The 23,088-nt window shown below is 44.4% G+C and overlaps 1 protein-coding gene across 6 annotated transcripts in view; it reads right to left on the bottom strand.

Moving 5' to 3' along the window:
- Positions 1 to 34: 34 nt before the first annotated feature.
- LOC118394148 (ankyrin repeat domain-containing protein 11) overlaps positions 35 to 23,088 on the bottom strand; it is a 144,658-nt gene continuing 121,604 nt past the window's right edge. For 4 of the 6 annotated variants that reach the window (XM_052480590.1, XM_052480593.1, XM_052480581.1 and 1 more), the window contains 9 exons: positions 18,503 to 18,676; positions 17,259 to 17,459; positions 15,649 to 15,791; positions 15,405 to 15,552; positions 8,024 to 15,270; positions 7,735 to 7,833; positions 7,194 to 7,361; positions 6,966 to 7,058; positions 35 to 6,828 (listed from right to left, as the gene is read on the bottom strand). In XM_052480590.1, coding sequence (XP_052336550.1) covers positions 6,643 to 6,828; positions 6,966 to 7,058; positions 7,194 to 7,361; positions 7,735 to 7,833; positions 8,024 to 15,270; positions 15,405 to 15,552; positions 15,649 to 15,791; positions 17,259 to 17,459; positions 18,503 to 18,676 — 8,459 coding nt within the window. In that variant the 3' untranslated portion in view covers positions 35 to 6,642. The remainder of the gene's footprint in view (positions 6,829 to 6,965; positions 7,059 to 7,193; positions 7,362 to 7,734; positions 7,834 to 8,023; positions 15,271 to 15,404; positions 15,553 to 15,648; positions 15,792 to 17,258; positions 17,460 to 18,502; positions 18,677 to 23,088) is intronic. The other 2 variants (XM_052480594.1, XM_052480595.1) reach the window with 2 other exon arrangements.

Here is a 23,088-nt window from a genome sequence, read left to right as displayed (position 1 = left end):
ATGAATGAGAACAAAGTAAAAGCAGAAAACAGTAAATATTTCAAAATTTTATTTACGAACATAATCTCTGAGGAACAACAGCAGTTCTCGCGCTCTCTGTACATGCAACTGTAGAAAATAACAATTTAGAATTTTTCTATTTTTTATTTTCTCGCCTTTGTTTTTGCAGGAAATCAACACAGCTAGAGGTGAAAGTACTGGATCTTTTACAGCACTGACGATAGCATCAACAAACCCCTTCCCCCATAGCTGCTCCAACAATATGTACACAATTCAACTACATTGTACAAATAAAAAAAGTGACATTGTTACATCACCTGCAGCGAACGCACTGTCTCGTTGCTGTTAGAACCCCACATTCTACGCAAGTTTAGACTAGTACAAAGAGGAGGGTGCAAAACGTCCTGGGATATTTATTTACAACTATGTACAATGTCTCCAACGCATTACAGGAGGAAAATTTACACAGCGGAGACCTTTAACTGAAATATACCACAGGTGTCGGAAAGATAATAAATATGTTATTTGTTACCATTTAAAGAGTAGTTCTCCATGCTTTATTAGTCATTTCCCATTCTAAAGAATAAGCTACTGTCTTGTTCAATAAAGGAGAAAAAGAAAACTAGAAAAAGGCTTGAAATTGTGATTCTATTATGCAAAATAACAGTATGTCCAGTTAAATATTAAATGAACACTCAGATGGACACAGTAGAGCAAACTTGTTACAGACTGATGAGAGGTCACAGGGTAATCTAGGGCATTACCAAGTGGTTCACTGTATGGGGGGAGATGGGAATGAGACAGGTGTTTGTTACATTTCCTAATAGAAATTATTCTTCACTGGTGTGTTTTGGAAATAATATTTGGACATGTGTAAGGGACACCAGTGTCTGGACAAAAATCACAGGGGATGTTGTCTTTATCAACCAAATGTATTAAAATAAATGCTAATGAAAAATACACATTTTAAAAGGTTAAAACTATTGCTCTGTATGTTTGCTGTAAGCTTTGAATACCGAGGTTGGATTTGACACTGTAATTAACTATCACAATTTCAAGCCTTTGTGGTTCAATAAATGATCAAATAAAGAAATCAAGGCAGGGCTCAAACCATTAAGGTGAGAGACACGAAACCGAAACACACTTGATGTCTTGTAAACAATATTGAGGGTGTGAGGGTGTAGTAACGGTATACATTCTGCTCATAAGAAGTGATTGACATGCCACTGGTTTTTTTCTTATGTACGAAGCATAAAACACAAGACAAAAAGACAACACCCAACACTACATACACGGATCTGAAACACACAAGAATTCTGTTGACAAATCTCCCCATCCCCCTCAGAAAAAAGCTACAAAATAAATAAAATAATAAAACAATTGAGGGCTTTAATCAAACTGCTGAAGTCTACATGACCCTGACTACCTGTGTTATGGCATTCATTTATGATTTTACTGCCTTATGACTAGATTTTCCTCTTTCAAAATGTCCAGGACTACAACTAGTCAACTGCCCGTACACTGGAGTAGCAACACCCATTGCACTTGAATAGACATATCATACACAGCTATGTTGAACGTGTGTACATAACGTCACAACATGTCACTTGATATTGCCATTAGGATGACTGACAGGCATCCTATGTGGTAGGTCAAAACACAAAAAATAAACAAATCAGGACCCACCAAAAATGAAGAAACAATCAATTCTCACAAATCAATATTCCAATTGGATAAAAAACATGAACATCCTTAACTATCACTTTTGCAACATTCTTCCCCCCTTTGTGTACGAGTTAATTAAGTCTGCTTTTTGGTTCATGAAATTGAGGTGAAAGTTGAATAATTGTCTAGTCTTGGCCTTACTCTTAGCATGGTAAACAACCCAATAGAGTAAAGTATGATGGCCTACTGAATATGAATCAAAGAAACCCCTGACAAATACATACACCTACACTTGGAACAGTTGAGAAGCTATAGTGAAACAAACTACCTGCCTGTTAATATCTGTCCACTAAATAGTTCTGAATAAACTGGGTGATTGGTCATAGAAAGGATTTCTGAGTTGAACAAAAAAGGATTTTGATTAAAAGGCTAATTAAAAAAGATCTCATTCATGGGCATGTAAGTCAAACCTAGTTCTTTTACATCAAATAAACAATTTACCTATGTTACGCAGAGGAGTATGATCACCCTTTGAGTATTTGAAGAGTAGCACTTTCTACTACTGTAAACATATCTCCACTACTGTACAAAACTAGATAGAGGGGGTCCATACTTGCGAACATTAGAAAAAGTTTGAGTTTAAACTCTCTCTGTCTCAAAATGTGCATCAGCCATTTCAAATCATGACATAGTTGCATGTGACAATGTTACGTTAGCTGTTCCACATTACATAACCTGGCACATTTAGCCCTATGCTAACCTGATTAGTTGGCAGTGATTATTTCCTGGAACAAATTCCACATCAGTCTATCAAAGATCGCAGATGTTATATCCACCAACCAAATGGCATTTCTAATTATAGGTCAAGTTTTCCACCAGAGGGATATTGTAAGCCTCCAAATTCAAGGTTTACTTTTGTTCCACTTGGTCTGTAAAGTATAGCGTCCCAACATTGCATGACGCATCCTTGACTATGCTGCTACTAGCCACTAACTAGCTACTAACTAGGCAAAATTCAAAAGGCATGTTTTCGCATATATGGCAAAATTTTTGCTTATCCTTTTCACACACATCCGTGTGCTTTAACGGGAAAAAGATAAAGGTCATTTAAGTTAATTGTACATTGCTATAAAAAAAAAAAAGAAAGTTGAAGAGCCTTATGGTCTTGTCAAATAGCCATCATGTACCCCTACTACCATCGCTGCGAGGAGTCATATGCCGCTAAGGCCGTTAGAGGCCCCTTCATGTCAAGCTTTTTTGTTAAAGGTCTAATGCCAACATTTTTATCTCAATATCTGGGTAACAATTAAGTACCTTACTGTGATAGTTTTCAATTAAAATGGTCAAAAATACAGTAGCTTCTAAAAAAAAAAGTTGATTCTCCAGCAAGAACTTTGCTAGGACTGTCTGGGAGTGGAAAGAGGGGCCAAATTGGAGGAGCCTAATGGGAGGGATGTGTAACCTGAAAACTAAATTATTGGCCTATTAAACTTATACTGCCTGGTGATGTCACCGGGCAGTCCAAAAACCCCACCCAGCCAAACAAGCTGAAATTTCAAACAGCTCTTACACCAAGAGGATGATTCTAATAATGCATATAAAATGTTGTAGCCTCAATAAGAAAATAAAAGATGATTTTGGTCTAACAGTAGAGTTATACTATGCTTTTATATTCAGTATGTTAGGCCTATGTAGAATACTAATGAATCATTAAGTGATCTTGCGAGACAACGACTCCGCTTTGATCTAAACTTTATTTAAATCCTTAAGTCTATTGACGTACCTGTGTGACAATCTAATAAACATAAAAAAAATCCCCATAAAAATCTGCCAGTTTAAGCTAGAGATGTGTTGTTTTGCATGGGATGCATCTCAATCCACTGCATCCGCCTATGTCGGCCTTCCACATCTGCGGTGGTAGGTGGCAGAGCTACAGCGCTGTTTGTCAGACCAGGAGACATTTTGAAAATCAGCCTTCTCACGAAAATGTCTATAGCGTCCAAACGGTTGGCCTACTAACTAATATGACCACTCTATGGAAAGATTACTGTCAAGAACACAATGGGGTCGTGGTTTTGCTCTATGACCCCCACAACTGTCACGGTACATATAACCCTGGTATCGGTTTTAAAACAAATGAATGGAAGTATGGAGGTAGTTTTGTGCCCAAAAAAAGCAGTTAAATATGTGTCCAAAAATATATGTACATTTCCTGATCTCCTAGATATAGGACAGACACTTCAAAACCTTATTCCTTATATTACATTTTTTTACTGTATGTTTTTCCATTTATGAATGTGTTATTCAATTTGTTTCTATAGTCTATAGTAGTAAAGCCCAAATTCACAATTGTATCCCCAAAAATGTGTATATTTTTTCATACCTAGAGGGATCCTAAAATTCTAAATCAAAAAACTAAATGATCCACGGTATGACCATATTAAAATATTTCCATATGTTAGCTTAGGAGAACCCCCCCCCAATCTCCAAAGGCTTTTAGAAGTTCAACAAGGACCATTCTGAGAAGTGGCAGACAGTTGCAAATGGCAAAAATGACCAGGAGCCAGGCTCGCTGCGTTGAGTTATTGGTCCAGTTCTCTCATAGAAAAGGGTTCTATTACATCCATCTAAGTCAAGATTTGAAATTGACTGATGCAGAATTTGTAACCTGACAATCACTGCCGTCAGGTCAGGTTAGCATAGGGCTGTGTGTGTCTGGTTATGTAATGGGAACAGCTAACATTTAGCATCTTATCACATGCAACTACGTCAACGATTTGAATTGGCTGATGTGCATTTTGAGACAAGATATTTTTTTTAAGTTAAAAAAAATTGTAATGTTCACGTATGGACCCAGGGAGTTTGGAAGCTAACACATTCCAGAATTAAAGCAAGAATACGTTTTTAAAAACCAATATGGAATGTGGCCTGTATCTTTTTAGGTGGTATACAGAAGAGATCAGGAACATTCATGTCAATCTGATGTGGCCTGAAAAACAGTTAACCTGTATATGATGTCTATGACAGTGACATTCAAAAAGGGAAGTTAAGGATTTCAAATATTGAGCTGGCTATCAGATCCCTAGTCTTGTGGCTTGAAAATTCTCCAACATGATGAATATTATTCATAAAGACCCACACATACAATTAAAGTCAAATTAATGGGTAGATTAAAGAAAGAAAGAAAAAGACAAAAAGAAAATCCCACCCAGAATTATAAATGTTATGGTTTTTCTTGTTAGTGGCATTTCTTTCTTGACCAATCCAGAAGCACCCTTGTTTGACTTGCCCAACACTGAGTAAATTAAAAATATTCACTGTAAAAAGGCATTTTCTTGGTTTAGATTTTTTTCAGATATAATTGTGTAATAAAGCAATGACTAATATAACTATTCTATTCTTTAAATCATTTTATAACCATTTTGCTACATCTGAGGACTATAGTTGTGGCCCTTAGTTTGGGCATTGTTCAAAACGGTGGGGTTTTGTACTACCTATGTACGTTGTGGTGATTCCAAACCAGGTAACTTATTTTGACCAGCCCTGGACAAAACCTATAGATGGGAACGTTACAACTGTGCACTGGAGTCTTTAAAATACTGACAACGTGTGCACATTTTGGCCCATGGGTATGAGGGGGAAAGTGCTGCCCGAAAGTGAACTGTACATACAAAGATCATTTTTATTCATTTATTTTTTTACACTTAACTGAGTGATGTTACAGTACATACGTTATTTACAACTGTGCAGTAATGTGTGGCAAAATAAATTATCTAGAAGGCAGCAAGAATACATTGGTTAACGAATATAAAAACTGTACATCATTTACGGAATACAATTTTTTTTCAGTTTTCTTTTTTCCCATTAAACTAATATTGGCTCTGTAGTGTTTCAAGTCACTTCCTCAGAAACAATTAAATGCCCAAGTAAAGAAACAGACAAAAAGAAGAATATTCTCCTCTAAACCACCATCTGTTTAGTCTTGAATCTTTGAATCGCAACATTCTTGTATTATTCTTTTATCCTGTTTTTCCATTTGCAGTCATAGTTGCAGGTGAACAGGTGTGTGTGTGTTCTACCTATCTTGGCAGAGTGTCAGAGGCTGGTTCTTCCTGCATGCAGAGCCAGGTGACCAGACTCTGGTGGGGATGCTCCGGTTCATCCCCATTCTCTGCCTCACTCCTCTGCCCAGGCCATGAGGCGGAAGATGCCGTCTCTACACCTCCGGCATTAACCCCCTGACACACTCTATGGACCCTTGGCTGTACTCTGCTCTGCTCCGGGGCAGGATGCTGGTTCTACCGGGTGTGGTGGTGGGCTGTGGACAGAGAGGACTGAGGCTCTCTGACTGAGTGTGGTCTTATGGTCCCGACCAGAAAGACAGCATCCACACAGACTCTCCTATCCTTTCAACAGGAAGAGGCTAGAGGCCCCGCAAATGCCACATGTTACACCACCACATCGCGCATGCATGCCCTTCTGACCATGTGCTGCTTTCTCCTCCTCAAGGCTCACCTGGAGCTCTGTGTCCACTGTGGTGCCTCATCCCCATCCACCAGGAGATGATTCAGAATGGTGGGAGGGCTCCTCTCCAGCGTTCCTTTGTGGTTTCATTTACGGGGACCAAAAAATTCAGAAAAATATTTCTCCCCTATTCTCTGTCCAAACATCACCTAAAAGGGAGGTGGTGTTGGGCGCTTCAAAGCAAAGCCGTTTTTTGCTTTTTATATTCTGAACAAAAGCATAAAAACTTGAGGGATGAAAGTGCAAGTTGTGTTTTTCCCCGGTAAAAAGATGCTTCCTCCTCTCATGGAAGAGAATCATTAGCAAGTTTTTTTTTCTTTGAATTTTTTCTATATAATATATAGGTTTTATTCCTCTTCAAACCGGCTAGCCCTTACCATACGTTCTGTTTGATGTCTCTTTGATAAGTGATGATATTTGACCTCTAACTCTGTGAACGAGTGCATGTTTCTGTCACGCGGGCAACAGCACAAAGTCATCGTTGACGTCAACCATTGGCACGTAGAAGGAGGGGACCTCGTTGACGCACAGAGATTTGTGTACAGCAGGGTCCAGCTCCTGCACCTTCAGTTGCCACTCCATCCTCTGCACTGCGTTCAGGGCAGCTGCCTCATGCTGCTGCCGCATTAACAGACACGTCTGAGAAGAGAAGAGAGAGGTCATTATGCTACTGCCATACACAAATATTACTGCCATACACAGATACCCCGCATATCAACCAAACAGCAAATGTGCCATAAAATAAGATGTATGGTCCTTCATGCGGTCATATTTACCTTCATGCGGTCATATTTGTCATCCACATCCTGAATCCAGGAAATGAACTGGCGAGCATTGAAGCGATCTCTCACTGACTTGTTCTCATCACCCTGAGTTAAAGATGACAAGCGTTAAAGCATGTCAGATGTTATTGTTTTATATGTATATAAAATATTAAGAGTAATTGGAAGAGCTGACTAAACAAATCCCACGTGAATGGCCCTGTCTGTCAACTTTCTGCCCACCTTTTTGACCACCCACAGACGCACCTGACTCTCTGTTGGCATGTTGTACACCTCAGAGTCCAGTAACATAGTGCAGGCACTAAATGGGACGGCCTGATTGGCTATCGTCCTTGCCGCTCTGCAATGGACCCGCAGTACTTCTTGCTCACACGAGACAATAAGCTTTTCCTGGAAGGAAAGTCAATACAATAACATTGGAGAGAGAGAGAGGGAAAGAGAGAGAGAGAGAGAGAGAGAGAGAGAGAGAGAGAGAGAGAGAGAGAGAGAGAGAGAGAGAGAGAGAGAGAGAGAGAGAGAGGGAAGACAGACTGGAGTTTCAACTTTACTTCAAAATCTTTTTGAGCAAACTGATAAGGTTAATGTGAAATGTCACCCATTTTTTACGGTGCTTGGTTGGAGAAATGCATATTGCAGTTGCATTTCTATTACATAGCAGCTTTGAACATTCATCAAAGGATCGTTCAAAGCACTCCTTCTCAGTGAGACTTCAGAAGTGAGATGGATAGATATTAGGGAGGGTACAGTGAGCCCGTGTTCTTACCCTCTCTATGCTGTGCTGCAGTCTCAGCTTCCCCCTCACTGTCTCCTGCTGTCGAAAGAGCTCCTTCAGGGGCTCCGATAACGATGGAGGTGGAGCAATCTGAGAAACCAGGGCAATGATTATTTGAGGTCATGATGTAACAAATCTTTCCATTGCAACAAAGTTCAAACTTTTGTTGTAAATGTGCTGTTAGGTTATTATAGGTGACAGTTACTTGACGTGTATCATTGTAATGAAATCTATGAATCAACAGATGTGTGAACATTTGTAAGGGAAGGGAGGGACTCACCACTGGGATGTGCAGCTTGCTGAGAGGCTTGCCATCCAGCAGGTAGGAGCCTGTGTAGGTCACGTACTCAGCGTAGCACTGAGGGGCCTGTGGTGTGATGTAGCACAATATCTTCCTCTTCTCCTCTATTTTTTTCCGTATCTGCAGGTATTCGAAGTAAGGGTTAGAGCGGTCACTGTGGTAGGGTTCTATGTCATCCAGTTTGATGGCATTGACAATGACAGCCAGCGTCTGTTGAATCATCTCCCTGGTCTGCTGCATGGCTGTGTTGACCAGCTGAACCTGCGGTTTGGGGAACTTCCTCTTGCGTGGATGCTGCGTCTGGGATTCCTCTTCCTCCACAGGCCGCCCTTTAGTTTTGCTGACCACTACAGGAGGCGGCGGCGGAGGAGTCGGGGTAATGGCTGCTGTGGTGGAGATAGTGGTGACAAGTTCCTTTTCTTTCTCCAGAACAACAAAGGGGACAAAAGTAGGGGTGGGAATAGGGGTGGTTGTGGTTACAGCCATGCTCATGGTGACAGGGGTAGGGGCAGATGGAGGTATCACGCTAGCAGGTATAGTGGTGGTGGTTGTACTCTCTGCTACTACTCTACTACTCTGCTTTTTTGTGGTGGTGGTGGTGGTGGTATTCTCCTGTTTTGCCAGCATCTGGGCCCTGTTTCTGGTCATCCTCTGTGGGATCTCCTCCACCTTCTTGGGAAGGTCAGTTGACAATGTTGTCAGAGTGACCGTGAGCTTAGATGTTGTCTCAAGAGCCTCCGAAACATGGACTGTACCAGAAATCGTGACAGCAACTGGTAGAGGAACTGAGGGGACTGGACTGCAAGTTGGCCCAACAAAGGGATCTGATATCTGCCCACTTTGTTCTGGTTTAACAGTTGTCAAGGAGTCCATACATGGAGTAATTACAACTGATAATGACTCGGTCAGTGACATCTGCCTGTGATGCTGAGTATTGTTTGTATTAACAGCTGAGAACATTATGTTTCCATCACTCTCATCAGTCTCTTCATATGTGGCTCTGTTTTCAAAGACCTGTGGTTTCACAAAGTTATTTTCAGGGACATTCTGAGGCTCAGACTCAAATTCTGGTTGGAAATTGTGTTTTGGTGAGGGCACAACCAAATCCTGCAAAGAATCATTGAGTGGTAGGACCTCGGGAGGGCACAGGGGTTTGGCCAGGTTAGGCAGGTCAACTTCCATAAGCTCTTCACCCTCTATTGTTTCAATAGCAGGAGGCCTTATATGAGCAGGTGGAGGCTTGTAGTCGGCTGGCTCTGCATCTCTGACGTCAAGCTCTGGCATCTCCTTGTCTGGCAGGGAGGTCGGGAGGGAGAGAGAAGGGAGGTCAGGTAGAGAGAAAGGGCCAAGATCATCAAGCTCATCCACTGTAGCTGAGAACGGGTCTGTCCAGGGCACCACTGGGTCATTGCTTACTGCAAGAGGCATATGGCTCTCAGAAGTAAAGCCATGGGAGTTTTGTCTGCCATCTTGTACTGCACAAGAAAGCTCTGAGTCCATCTGGTGATTATCCTCCAAGTTTGGCTTGCAGTCTGTGAAGAAAGACTCTAACCTTGTGGAGGATGAGGTGGTTGTCAAGTAGTTTGGTTCCAATTCCATAGGTGTCATTTCAGGTCTTGCTGGAGAAATTGGAATGTCCTCCACAGCCTCTTTTTGCTCGTCAAAGTCAGGGTCAGGCACATAAGACCTGTAAGCAGCATATGGAGGGGTCACTGATGGATGGCCAGGTATGGCAGTAATGTGCTGCAAATCACTGTCTGAATGCGAGAAGGGGCTGGTTATCTTGGAGACCGCTGCCTCTATTTCCCCATAAGTCCTTTGAGGAGATTTCAAAATCATCTCAGAGTTCCAGCTGATGGTATGATCACTGGAGTTCTCCACCAGGTTGGGTAGTGGATGTGGGGGAGTCAACTGATGCACCTCTGCAACTCTTCTCTCAGGAGATTCAGCCCAGCCCTTCCTCAAAGGCTCTTCAACCCTTGGAGGAGAGAATGAGCAGACGTCCCTCGTCTCCTCAGCAGCATGATGATCAGCATCTGTTGGTTCTTCAAGGTCCCCTTCCTCCTCCTCCTCTTCTTCGTCTTCCTCCTCCTCCTCTTCGTAGTCCTCTTCTTCCTCCTCGTCCTCCTCCTCCTCCTCAACAACAGGGGGCAGATACTCACTGCCACTGACTGGGTCAGAGGGAACAAGACTGTGCTCACTTTGATGAGGCTCAGAAAGGTCATCAATATCCAGGGGAGGAAGAGCAGCAGGTGCAGGGGTGGGTGGAGCAGCAATGTCCAGACACGGCTCCTGGGGGTCAGGTCTGTGGACTGGCGTTGAGGGCTTCATCAGGAAGTTGTTGTAGACACTCTCAGGTAGGTGTTCACAGGTCTCTGTGCCAGTCATTGCTGTGGTGGCCCCATCTAGTGCAGGCTGGGCAAGTTCCAGCCCGGGAGATAGCATCCTAATAGGTGAGAAGTAAGGAGGAGACAGGCATTCAAGTCTCTCCACTGATGCTGCCTTGTCCTCTGGAGGCTGGGAGGCTGCCAAGTCAAACTCAGAGGCGTCTGGCAAAATGTGTTGTAGAAACTTGCCAGCTTCAGCTTTGAACTCATCTTCCAGGGGTCTTCTAACATCAGAAGAAGCCGATCGACTGACAAGGGGCAACTGGAGATTCTTAGCCGGAGTTATACAAGTCCCTTCTTGGAAGGTGTGCGATGAGTTGGAGTACCTGTCAAAGAAGGATGGGGAGCAGGCATTCATAGACATGGCCATGGCTGATGAGTTCTGACAATCTAACCCATCAAACATTATATCAGGGTAGTCCTCTGCACTGCAGGATGGAGTCCGTGGCGTCTGCATGATTTCCTCATAGCCGGGACAAGAGATTACAGATGTGGGGGTGGGAACACCCGTTGGTCTATTCTGATCTTGCCGAGGTGAGGCAGGGAGATTTTCTTTCATCTGTTGGCCTGCAAGCCAGTCCTTTGAATTTTGAGTGTCAATGAGTTGTGGCTTTCTTTCCGGAGACATAATTTGGGCTGGGAGACCAACATCTTTGAGCTTCTTCTCTTTCAATGCAGATTCTAAACTATTTGATTTTTTGGATGATAGTTCATTGCGATTTTTCTTTATTTCCTCAGTGGACTTAGTTTTATCCCTAAGTTTGGGATCCCCTGATCTGTGTCTTAGTTTCTCCATCTGCTTCATCCTCTCCTTATGCTTCTTATGGCGTTCTTCAATCTCCTGGTCTTTTAAACCTAACATTTGCCCAAAGCTGGTTAGTTTGAGATCCCCATCAACCAGAAGCTTTGAACGTGGACGGTTGTCTTTTCGAGCTGTGTCTTTAGATTGAATTACTTTTTCATTTTCTTCTTTAACCTTGGACTTAACATGGTCCACCCTACTGTCTTTGTCCAAAGAGTCTCGGTTTCTCTCTTTTTTCACATCAAATTTGGGACTGTCTTCCTTTGATCTTTCCTTCAAATTGGTAATTTGAGGACTCTCTTTCAATCCAGATTTGATATCCTCCTTGGAGTGTTTCAGGGATCCAAAGCCATCCGTGTACTTGTGCTTCTCCTCTTTGACTTTCTCCTTATGTTTCTCTTTTTTCTTTTTGTCCTTGATCTTATCACTGATGACAGTACTCAGTTTGTCTTTGTCAGCTTTTTTAGACATCTCCTTTTCAAACTCCAATGTCTTCTCAAAATCATCTTTATCACCCTTAGACCCAAATGGAAATGTGTAAGGGTCCGCTTCTAATGGCATAGGCTCTTTCTCGAAGGGCAGACTTTCTCTGCGTCCATAGGATTCTCTTATTTCCTCTATCTTGTCTTGTTTATCCCCTTTTTCCTTCTTGACTTTGTCCTTCTCCTTGTCATGACTCTTTTTGGAGGATGACGAAGATGAATGCCGGTGCCTCTCTTTCTCTCTGAACTTGTCTTGAGGATTAGATATGGAGAGTGAGTCTCGTCTCTCATCAGTAATGTCTGGAAGGCTGATGTTGGAGGAATCATAGTAGCTGCTGAGCACTGGCTCATGAACCTGATCAGTGAAGCTGTCTGAGGATAACTCACTGTTCTTGTCATTGGAGTCATCCTTGTAGTCATTCATGGCCTCTTCCTCCAGTTTCTCCAAGAGCGACTTTTCATTTTCCCCACTCCCCTTTGAGGGCTTTCGGTCATTAACATGATCTTGCTTGTCTTTATATTTACTCTTGGTCTTTTCCTCATTGGCGTCCCTCTTGTCCAACAGCTTCTGCTTGTTTTTCTTCTCTTGGTTTGAGTCCACAGACATTCTGTCTTTGCGTTCTTTGTGTTTTGCATCAACAGAATCCTTTACTTTCTTATCTTTGTTGTGTTTCTCTAACGAACCCTTCCTCTCTTTCCCCATATCAAATGTGGTCTTGTCTTTTTTCTTGTGGTCTTTTTCTTTCTGTTTTTCTGTTGTGTGTTTGGCCTCAGCAGAATATTTTCTGGGCTTTTCCATTTGGAAGTGATCAAGCTCATCCCTGTCAGATGTGGAGTCTTTCCTGTGAGAATCGGACAACCCAAGGGAATCACTTAACTTGGCCACACCCCCATTGTAATTGTCTTCTTCATCCTCACTTTCATCTGTGAAAATGTCTGCGATCTTGTACCATGTTTTCTCAGGTTTAACTTTCTCAGGTTTTCGCTCCTCCTTCTTCACCTCCAGGACATCTTTATCCCGGTCAGCATGCTTGTCCTGCGAAGCCTTTTCTTTCTTGTCCTTAGTTTGTTCTGAAGACACCTTCCTGTCCTTGTCTTTGGATTTGTCTTTAGCTCCCTCCTTCTTGTCTTTAGAGCCTCTATCTGTGTCTTTTTCTTTCAAAAGCTTCTCAGTTGAGGTCCTCTCAGGCTTCTCCTTATCCTGTTCTATAGATCGGTCTTTAGGCTTTTCCTTGTGTTTGTCAGCTTTAGTCTTTTCTCTCTTTTCCAACCCATCTCCCTTTCTGTCCTTCTCTTTTCCAGAATGGTTCCTTTCTCTAATTTCACATGGTTTGACAACAGGTTCAATTTCTTTGAAGGAGGCCTCATTCCCATAATCGTCTCTTATAGACTCCTGTTTGATTTTCAAGTCCTTTCTTTCTTTAGTGAACTCATAGGAATCTTTTCGGTCTCTACTGCTGTCCGTGGAGTCCTTCTCTTTCTTCTCTTTGACAGTATCTGCAGATTCCTTTCGTTTCTTCTCCTTTTCCACAGAGTGGCTGGAGTTGAGTTTCTGTTTTTCGGTCAAATCCTTTTTCTTGTCACAGATTCTTTCTGAAGAGTCTTTCTCTTTCTTCTTGGAGGTAGGCTCTTTCTCTGACCGTTTGTCATTATGATCTAATTTCTTGTCTTTGATTTTGTTCTCCTTCCTCCGGTCTCTGCTCTCTATTTTTTCAGTCTCAACGATCAGCTTTACAGTGTTGTTTGCTTTATATTCTTTGTAGTCCTTCACAGGAGGAGCATCCCAGCTGTCATCTCCATATAGGTCGCAGTCAGAGGAAAGGTCTGACGCCCATCGGTCGTGGTGGTCGTCTGAGGCACTGAGCTTGGTGTCTTCTAGGTTTAAGAAACGGTTACTGACATCATAGACTTCATAATCAGGCTCTTCCTTCAGAACCTTTTCTTTCTTAGATTTTTCCTTCTCCTCCCTGGCATTTTTCTCCTTATCCACCTTAATATGTTTTTCCTCTTTTTGCTCACTGCTCTTCCTGTCTGGTTTAGATGACTTGTCCTTTGACTTTTTCTTCTTCTCCTCTTTATGAGTCTTTTGTTGTTTCTCCTCCTTGGGCTTCTCTTTTTCCTTGAGGCTCTTTTCTTTTTCAGTTTTCAAGGGCTTTTCCCTCTCCTCCTTGCTTGGCTTCTCCTTGGTGGACTCTCTTGTTTTCTTGGATTTCTCCTCTTTAGCAGTTCTTTGCACCTCTTTTCCAGAAGACCAGTCTCTGTCCTCAGATTTGCCTTTCGACAACCTGTCCTCCTTTTTCAAATGCTCTTTTTCATGTTTCGACAGCTTGACCTTGCTTTCAGCTGGGGACTCAGTCTCAACAAGGAGTGACTTTTGCCTTGAATCATCAAAATCAAACGAGAAGCTTTTCACAAATTTCTCGTTCATGTCTTGATTGAGCACTAAACTGGGAGCCTTTTCTTTCTCTTTGTTTTTGTGCTTGTGTTTGACTTTATGCTTTTTCAACACTTTGCCATCTTTATCCGTTTTGGAGACAGTACTGTCTGTGTTGGAGTTCTTGTGAAAGTCACAGTTCTTTTTGTCTAGTGCATTAGTGTGCACATTGTTTTTCTTTCTGTTTTCCTGTGCTTTCTTTCTCACCTGTTTCACTGACTCGACACTCGAGTCGGCAGAGGAGTAGTCCGACTCACTGGAAAGCCTTGTTCTAACCGAGTCAGAGAGGGAGCTTACATCTGACCATACAGGAGATGACACAGACTTCCAGCCGTCTGTCCTCCACTGCTTTGGGTTATGCTCTGTCAGCGAGGGAGTCAGTTTCTGAGAGCTCATGCTTCCATGAGAAGAGGAGGAAGAGGATGCAGAGTGAGTACTGAACGCAGAGGATTCTTTTAGGCTCATTGTGGAGTCCTTTATACAGTTCGAGCTCTTCATAGAGCCTTCATCATCCTCACTCCCTATGTCCCCACAATCAGAGTCAGAAGTGCAGAATTTGTCATTGACTTTACCAAATCTGACCTCCTTACTGACATTATTCTTTGTCTCCTTCTTCCGCTTCTTCTTAACTTTAGTCTTCTCTTTCTGCTGTTTAGAGCTCAGTGTAGCAGAGTCCCGGGCCTTGGTATTAGTAGGTGGCGCTGGTTGCCGTGGTGTGGGCATAGGTGTGAAACACAACGTCCCATCATCCTCGTCTGAGCTGTCAGAGAGAATCCGTCTAACAGCCTTCTTTGGTGTGAGCGAGTTGCTTTTGGAATAGGTTTTGACCACTTCCCCCTTCGGTACTGAAATTAAGCCGCCAGCCTTCGTGACACTGGGAGACTCCTTGCGGAACTCTTTCTTGAGCAAGTGCTTGTCGTCCACCGGAGGGACGCGCTCTTCCTCATCGTCCTCGTCAAACTCATACTCGTCCTTGACGGGGGTGGTTGTTGTGGATAGGGGCTGATCCAGACCTTTCTTCCCTTTCAGCTTCAGGCCCTTCTCAAACTCTGAGTCTGTGTTATTTCCATCCACCGAACTGGATGGGGCAAACGATGGGGCATCTTCTTCCTCTGAGGATTCTGAAAAATAGATAAATAACAGTTAAAGAACAGCAAAAATCTGTCACACCCAGTGGTGAAAGAAAAAGCAAGGAAGTTAAAATACAAGTAACAAATGGCGTTCAGAGCTACTCATGGTACAAAATGTCACACACCTGACGAGCTCTCCTCACTGGAGGTATACGTGCCTTTTCCAAGCAACAGATTGAGCATCGTTGGTGAGTTTGCAACCTTCAACGCGGTTTCACCCCTTCTGTTGCTTTGTCGAGGGTCCCCTCCATATCTTAAAAGCAACTTTACCACCTACAAAGAAACATAAACATCGAAACATTGGTCTCAGACCTAAACCGGGCAATTGGCTTTCGACATGAGCAATCGCAAACGTAACGCTGGAGTTACCTTGAAGTGCCCGTTGTTTGATGCGTCATGCAGAGGGGTGTCGTCGTCCAGGCCCTTGGTGTTGACCTCTGCACCGGCTGCCAGCAGCTGCTTGGCCACGTCGTAGTAGCCTCGGTTGCACGCTTCATGCAGTGCAGTCCAGCCTGTGAATCCCAAACACAGTTAAATAACAGCTCTAATGTTTCTCAAATGTCGGATTCAAAATTATTATCGCACCCAATTATGAACAATTTAGATGGCTAGAGAAGCAAAGAAATGTGCAACTTTTACATAAATATAAAAAGTAATACAGAAGTATGGAGATATGAGGTGAAAAGCAGGAGCATGGAGGAGGAGAGAAGGAGGAGCAGAGGGAGAGAGAGAGGAGCAGAGAGAGAGAGTAGGGAGAGAGGAGGAGCAGAGAGAGAGAGAAGGAGCAGAGAGAGAGAGTAGGGAGAGAGGAGGAGCAGAGAGAGAGAGAAGGAGCAGAGAGAGAGAGATGAGGAGCAGAGAGAGAGGAGCAGAGAGAGAGGAGGAGAGAGAGAGAGAGGAGGAGCAAGAGAGAGAGATGAGGAGGAGCAGAGAGAGAGATGAGGAGCAGAGAGAGAGAGGAGGAGGAGCAGAGAGAGAGAGGAGGAGCAGAGAGAGAGAGGAGGAGCAGAGAGAGAGGAGGAGGAGCAGAGAGAGAGAGAGAGAGAGAGAGAGAGGAGGAGCAGAGAGAGAGAGAGAGAGGAGGAGGAGCAGAGAGAGAGAGAGAGAGAGGAGGAGGAGCAGAGAGAGAGAGAGAGAGAGAGAGGAGGAGGAGCAGAGAGAGAGAGAGAGAGAGAGGAGGAGGAGCAGAGAGAGAGAGGAGGAGAGAGAGAGAGAGAGAGAGAGAGAGAGGAGGAGCAGAGAGAGAGAGAGGAGGAGGAGGAGCAGAGAGAGAGAGAGAGAGGAGGAGCAGAGAGAGAGAGGAGCAGAGAGAGGAGGAGCAGAGAGAGAGAGAGAGAGAGAGAGAGAGGAGGAGGAGCAGAGAGAGAGAGAGGAGGAGGAGCAGAGAGAGAGAGGAGCATAGAGAGAGAGGAGGAGCAGAGAGAGAGAGGAGGAGCAGAGAGAGAGAGAGAGGAGAAGCAGAGCGAGAGAGAGGAGGAGCAGAGAGAGAGAGAGAGGAGGAGCAGAGAGAGAGAGGAGAAGCAGAGAGAGAGAGAGGAGGAGCAGAGAGAGAGAGAGAGGAGGAGCAGAGAGAGAGAGAGGAGGAGCAGAGAGAGAGAGAGGAGGAGGAGCAGAGAGAGAGAGAGAGGAGGAGCAGAGAGAGAGAGAGGAGGAGCAGAGAGAGAGAGAGAGGAGGAGCAGAGAGAGAGAGAGGAGGAGCAGAGAGAGAGAGAGAGGAGCAGAGAGAGAGAGAGGAGGAGCAGAGAGAGAGAGAGGAGGAGCAGAGAGAGAGAGAGGAGCAGAGAGAGAGAGAGGAGGAGCAGAGAGAGAGAGGAGGAGCAGAGAGAGAGAGGAGGAGTAGAGAGAGAGAGGAGGAGCAGAGAGAGAGAGGAGGAGCAGAGAAAGCGAGGAGGAGCAGAGAGAGTAAGAGGAGGAGCAGAGAAAGCGAGGAGGAGCAGAGAGAGTAAGAGGACCACCAGCCTGCAGTGGCAGCGACTCACCTGCGAAGTCTTTTACATTCACGTCCGCTCCCTCACTGATGAGCTCCTTGATGCGGCGTGCCTCTCCACGGATGGCTGACCGGTGCAGCCTCGTCTCGCCCCTCTCATTTCTCTTGTTTACTTTGTCTTTGGTTTTAGATGCAGAGTTCGGCGTTCCCTTCTGGCCCAGACTTGACTGTGACTGATGCTTTGGTGTTGTGTCTACAAGAACAGGACAAAAACAGAGTTTTAATAGAATTGGCATGATTCATTTCTATAGTAAAAACATGAGCCAAATGAGCATAGGGCTACATATTACAGTAGTACCATTATGTAACAGTGCAGAATATTTCATTGAAAAACAACTGTTACAACTCCATCGCCTGTAGGTGGCACTCTTGCTCAAGACATCAGGAGGAGAACTCCAAGACTCCCAATTGCTAGAGTTCATTTCATCACATTTAGTGGATTAAACCAAAGCCTTAACCACATGTACATTATTGAGTTTGCAGAGCGTGGTCCTGAATGCTATTTGAAACTCACTTCATCTGGGTTCTGTCTTTAAGGAACAAAACTCAGGCATAGATTCATTTTTTTAAAACAGTAGCAACCCGCCAAATAATACTAACAGAAAACATATAACCCAAATCAGAAGCACGACATAATCACCAACACACAGATCAGCGCTATTACTTAATAAGAGGAAATAACTAAAAGCCCACGTTTCCCCAAACGGTTTAATCGCAATGTTTTTAACGACAGAACGTAAGTACAGCACTTGAAGAGGAAATGCTAGATCCGATTCATCTAAATACAGATAGCAGATATGAAATGAAGAAAAAGCCTGGGTCTGGATATTGTGTGGTTTGGACCAGATCTGATATGGCACCATTAGGTCCCCTCAGACTCCATCCCTACTTTCATTTTCCTCATGGTTGAACATCCTAAAACAAAGCAGCAACAATTTACCGTACAGGAACGCGATACCAACTTCTAGAGCCCAAAAATCTCCCCACAACCAGCCAGACCCAGAAATGAACAGTGGATTAAGACAGCAGAGGTCCATTTCACTGCAGTAATGGAAATTGATGAGGGTTATCTTGTATAATTGAATTCTAATTAAGCAGTGTGGTCTGTTCTTTAATGAAGCATGGAGCAAAAGTGTGGCTGGGCCTCTAAGCACCAGGGACACAGCACAGCACCCCCCCCCCCATCCCACCCCCCGCTGAACCCTCAGAGACGTGGCATCCATGACAAGCACGCACCTGGACTGTTGACTGACTCTTCAGCCGTCATCTGCATGAGAAGAGCCACCTGCTGCCGCTCAGAGAGGGGGTACCCGGCCCGGATCCCTGGCATGCCCATCCCAAACGGCAGGCCTGACTTCCTGGTGTTGGTGGGCTCCTTTTTAATGCGCTTCCGTTCCGGACCTTGCTTTTCTGTGAGGAGAGAGAGGGGAACGGACAATGTGAGGCCTATGGGTAGCACAGACACACATACAAACACAGGATAGCAAATTGCTCAGGTTATATCGGCTTTTACTTCAGCGTGTCAAACTGAAGTGATTTCAATTCTGACCACAACAGTCATTGATAACGCTCATTCAACATCTCCATGGCAACAGGTCAGATAAGTGTCCTCGGTGATGTTCTAAGGAACCCCCTAGGTGAAACCCCTACCAACCTCTAGTCTAGTTTGGATCGCATCCATCTTCTGAGGCAGCGAATGGTGGTGGGATTTTAAACCCAGCTGCCCCAGAGGGAGGGAGGGGTCAACTATTGACCATCTGATGTTTCTGTCTCTCTCAGGGGGTGTGACTCGGCAGAGTGACAGTGATTACAAAATGGCCGGTGTTCATTTCAATGTGGCCGAGTCAAGGTCACCACAATGGCGACTTGCTGCTGGACAAAAGCAGCTGCTCCTCAAAGACACGCCCCATCAATTATTTTCAGTGTCACGAGGAATTATCAAATCTCCACAGCAATGTCAGTCTTACTCTACGATTGAGACACATGAATACATAAACACTCGACACTTGCAACTGCTGGACGATTTGGAGGTACGCTCCGTCAATGTTTCGAGTCCAAACTGTGCCAGCTACAAGATCCTTCCAAAACGTTTTGCCGTCAATAAAAACAAATGACATATGGCCTTCAACTGCGTCCATGGAGACAACACATATTGTCTAATCAAAAGGGGAGATCTACAAGCCTGCTCACTGTAGCTCTTAACACAGTGGATTGGCCACAACAGAATGAATAGGAATAGGAAACATGGCAGCTGACGCTTCCGGTCACAAAACCCTTTCCAGAGATTTTCCAGAGTCAGAGCTGATGAACTTTCAGTAACATCTGTGAATACTTACGCCTAATGTTCCCCCACCCCTGATACACACTCACATCCTGAAAGGAATTAGCCATTTAGACACATTCCTTTTATTCAGACTGAAACAGCATGAACCACAGCAGTGGATGTTTCAGGAGGTGGATGTCGAGGACAGAAACCTCTAGAGTTGCTGTTCCAAGCCTTGACAGTGGGCCCCAGTCAGTAATGAGCTCCAGGACTTGAAAAGGGCTGCTATCAAACCACATACAAGCCTCTAATTACAATGACTTTTTCTACCAGATTTGGACATGCATTGAGTAGGCTAAGCGGCACGCAAACATGTGTGATCCATTTTCAATGTAAATGAGATAGTGGGAAGACGGGAAAGCAACAAAACAGCAGGATCACCCTCACACACATCCCACATGGATTACAAGGATGGAATTCAGACAGAGGAATCTGAAAATGCAATGTAAGCCCATAGACATCCATAGCTACTTCTAATTAAATAGTTAAGAAACATTTTAGACTGTATATACACTGGCAAATCTCACACACACACACACACACACACACACACACACACACACACACACACGTGTGCAGCTGTTAAAAACCGGTGTTTAGCTTGTGGAAAAGAGCCCGTTACTCTCTGCTTTCAACTGGACGATTCAAAGATCGGCTTCAAGGAAAAACACACTCATAAACTACATTTGGTTCATTAGTCTACTGTTGACACAGTCCCAAAATGTTTGGCATGTCAACAGTCACGTTCTCAAGACATTGGACTTTCAAGAAACAAAGTGTCACTTGCCACATCATGCGTTTTACATTGTCATGATGATGTGGCATTTGACTTTTCCTTTAACTTGAGAGATCTGATGGGAAAGTTGGAGGGAGACCAAGCTACCTCACTGTTCCCAAGAACGCCAGCCTAGGCCAGGGGCGGGACCCACAGCAAGACAACAGTCAAGTTACAATGGGCCCATGACGCCACTGTGTTAGCCTATTGTGAAAACGTTGCTATCAGCTTCCCACTGTGGGGGCAGGTAAAACCAGAACCAGCCCAACCAGAGGAACCAGGTAGGCCTAGTCCGTTTCTGGTGTCCCCAAATTCAATAGGACAACAAAGACGATGACAAGCTCATCTTTTTATCATTCCACTTGGGACATCAAGCATGCTAACATCCTGTCTTTCTCTGAGTGACAGCTATGAATATAGTCAGACCAGTTCTGTCAGTTGGGGTTCCTGCCCCGTGGGAGAGTGATGTTCTATTATTAGAGGTAGACCTGCTGAGCTGTTTGCTTTACTGCAATGTGTACGTAGGACTGGCCTGTGTTATATTACGTAGAACATGGGAATAAACTGTGAAGACACAGGCGACTGAGATCTCATGGTCAACATGTAAACACATTGGCACCACAACTCGGTCTTCCTTCTTAGACTGAGATTGAAAACAAAGCATGTTTACTACCACACATGTCAACACCACCACAACCACCGCCACCCAGTCACACAGGAGCCAGACACATTCATGCTCCTGCATGAAGATTACCTTCTTCAGGAGAATGTCATGGCGTGGGATAGTGAGAGGCAATTCCCTCCTACTCAGAAGACAGGGAGAGAAGAGAGAGCTCCGTTGTCAAGCAGCCCAGTCAGACACAGCCGGCAAACAGGAAATGACAGAAGAAGAGACTGGAAGTGGCCACAGGATGTTGTGTCACTGCTTTGTTTTGTGCTTGGCTACGATGACGAGAGCAGAGGAAAGTGTTGGTGCAGAACAACAGTCTTCAGTGGTGGTAATGACAGAGAGCAGGACAGATCGGCAGAGAACCGAAGGGCTTTCTCTCACACCACGTTGGCCTACTAAAGAGCTGCCACTTACAGCTTGACCTCCTTATCTCCATGTACACTGGGCCATCCTGATGTAGGGTACCGTACACAAGGGGTCAAAGATGGTCTGGAGAAACAATGGAAACGTTTCAGAACGTCTAGACAGAGTGCAACTACTAGCCTATCTAATATTCCTAGTGGCGACTGACAAGCTCCAAAACAACTGAACCTGGACCAAATCTGATTTCAAGTCAAGTAACAGTGAATAATTCATGGATCTTCCAAAGGATGGGAGATGAAATATTACAAAAACATTTCTCCCTCCAGGGATCTGAATAATGGTGGTGTGCAGCAGACAGACAGGACTGATTTGGGCTGCGGGGGAGAAGACCTCAAGCCAGCAGCCCCCCCGTCCCCGTCCCTACTGAGAGCAGCACCTGCTGCACCTGCTGATAAGAAAGGCATCCTGTATTCCTGCCATATCGTGAAGAAGATGATGCGTGTGCTAGCCTGGCAGCAGCTGATCTGCACTCATCACCGTCTCTGATCCGCCTCCCACTCCTCATAACCTTATCCAGAGCAGTCTCCTCGCTGAGGAGCCTTGGCCATGACTCCTACACTCTCGCTGCAAGCCCTGCCGATGGTCTCCACGCCAATACAGGGTACAACAATGATCTGCTACACAAACTACCATCTCTAGAAGAACGCCTTGCAAACTGTCAAAACAGTGTGTTCAAGACGAGAGCAAAATCACTGCAATTAGCTACATCGTTCATCTAACAGATGCCTCGGGGAGAAAACTTCCAGTAGAGATTGAGTGCCCTGTTAGAACCATACAAATGGATGTTATGCACTCAGATAAGGCTCCACCACACACTGACTTCAATTTATGGACTGACAGGGTAGTACTAGTCCTAGACAACTAACACCGTAGGAACACTGTCATCTTGTGGGTTCGGAGCAAAGACCACACAAATCCCTGGTAAGAAAATGACCGACAGCATGAATTCCGCATTTCAAGTGAAGTACATAGCCTAGTCCACATTAGACGAGTTTCCCTGTGTCATCGGTCTGTTTCCATCCAAACTAGCCAAATAATAAGGAGATGTGAAGGGTCTGACTTGTACATCGTTCATAGCTGAACAATACAATCAAAAGTAGTCACGCCGTACATTTCTCAAAAGCCAATATGTTACGAATTCAACACTATCTTTTTGTTTAGCTGCCTCAAGCTATAGCGTCAAAACATTACCTCATAGGCCAACTATGGTAATTTGTGTTACGGACGCCATGCAAAACCACTGAGTACATAGCATAGCCTCAGTCTGAACTCTCCATCAGCACACTAGCACGAGGACCTGGAAGCACAGGGGTGTATTCTCCCAGCAGCCCCGTAGCACAATGAAATCAATAGACAAGTAGTTCCTTTTCTGAGCAGAAGTGGAGCCACGCTGGACTGACTGCCATACCCTCAGACAGATTGAGAAGGAGAAAGAAATAGAGAGACCGAGCGAGGAGGGCAAAAGAGAAAATAGCTATGCAGTCATTAAGGAGGTTTCTGTTTCATCACTCGTTCTCTGTGTTGTTTTTTTCCACTCAGGATGAGGAGGGTGGAGAAATGTGAAGCTCTCTCTCCTTCAGAGGGTCATATGAAGCCCAGCCCACTAGGAGAGGACTGTACAGCCTGCACTT

This window comes from Oncorhynchus keta, chromosome 2 (genome assembly GCF_023373465.1).
Source record: "Oncorhynchus keta strain PuntledgeMale-10-30-2019 chromosome 2, Oket_V2, whole genome shotgun sequence".
NCBI lineage: Eukaryota > Metazoa > Chordata > Actinopteri > Salmoniformes > Salmonidae > Oncorhynchus > Oncorhynchus keta.
The sequence above is the reverse complement of the archived record's forward strand: the minus strand, read 5'-3'. Positions and strand labels throughout refer to the sequence as shown.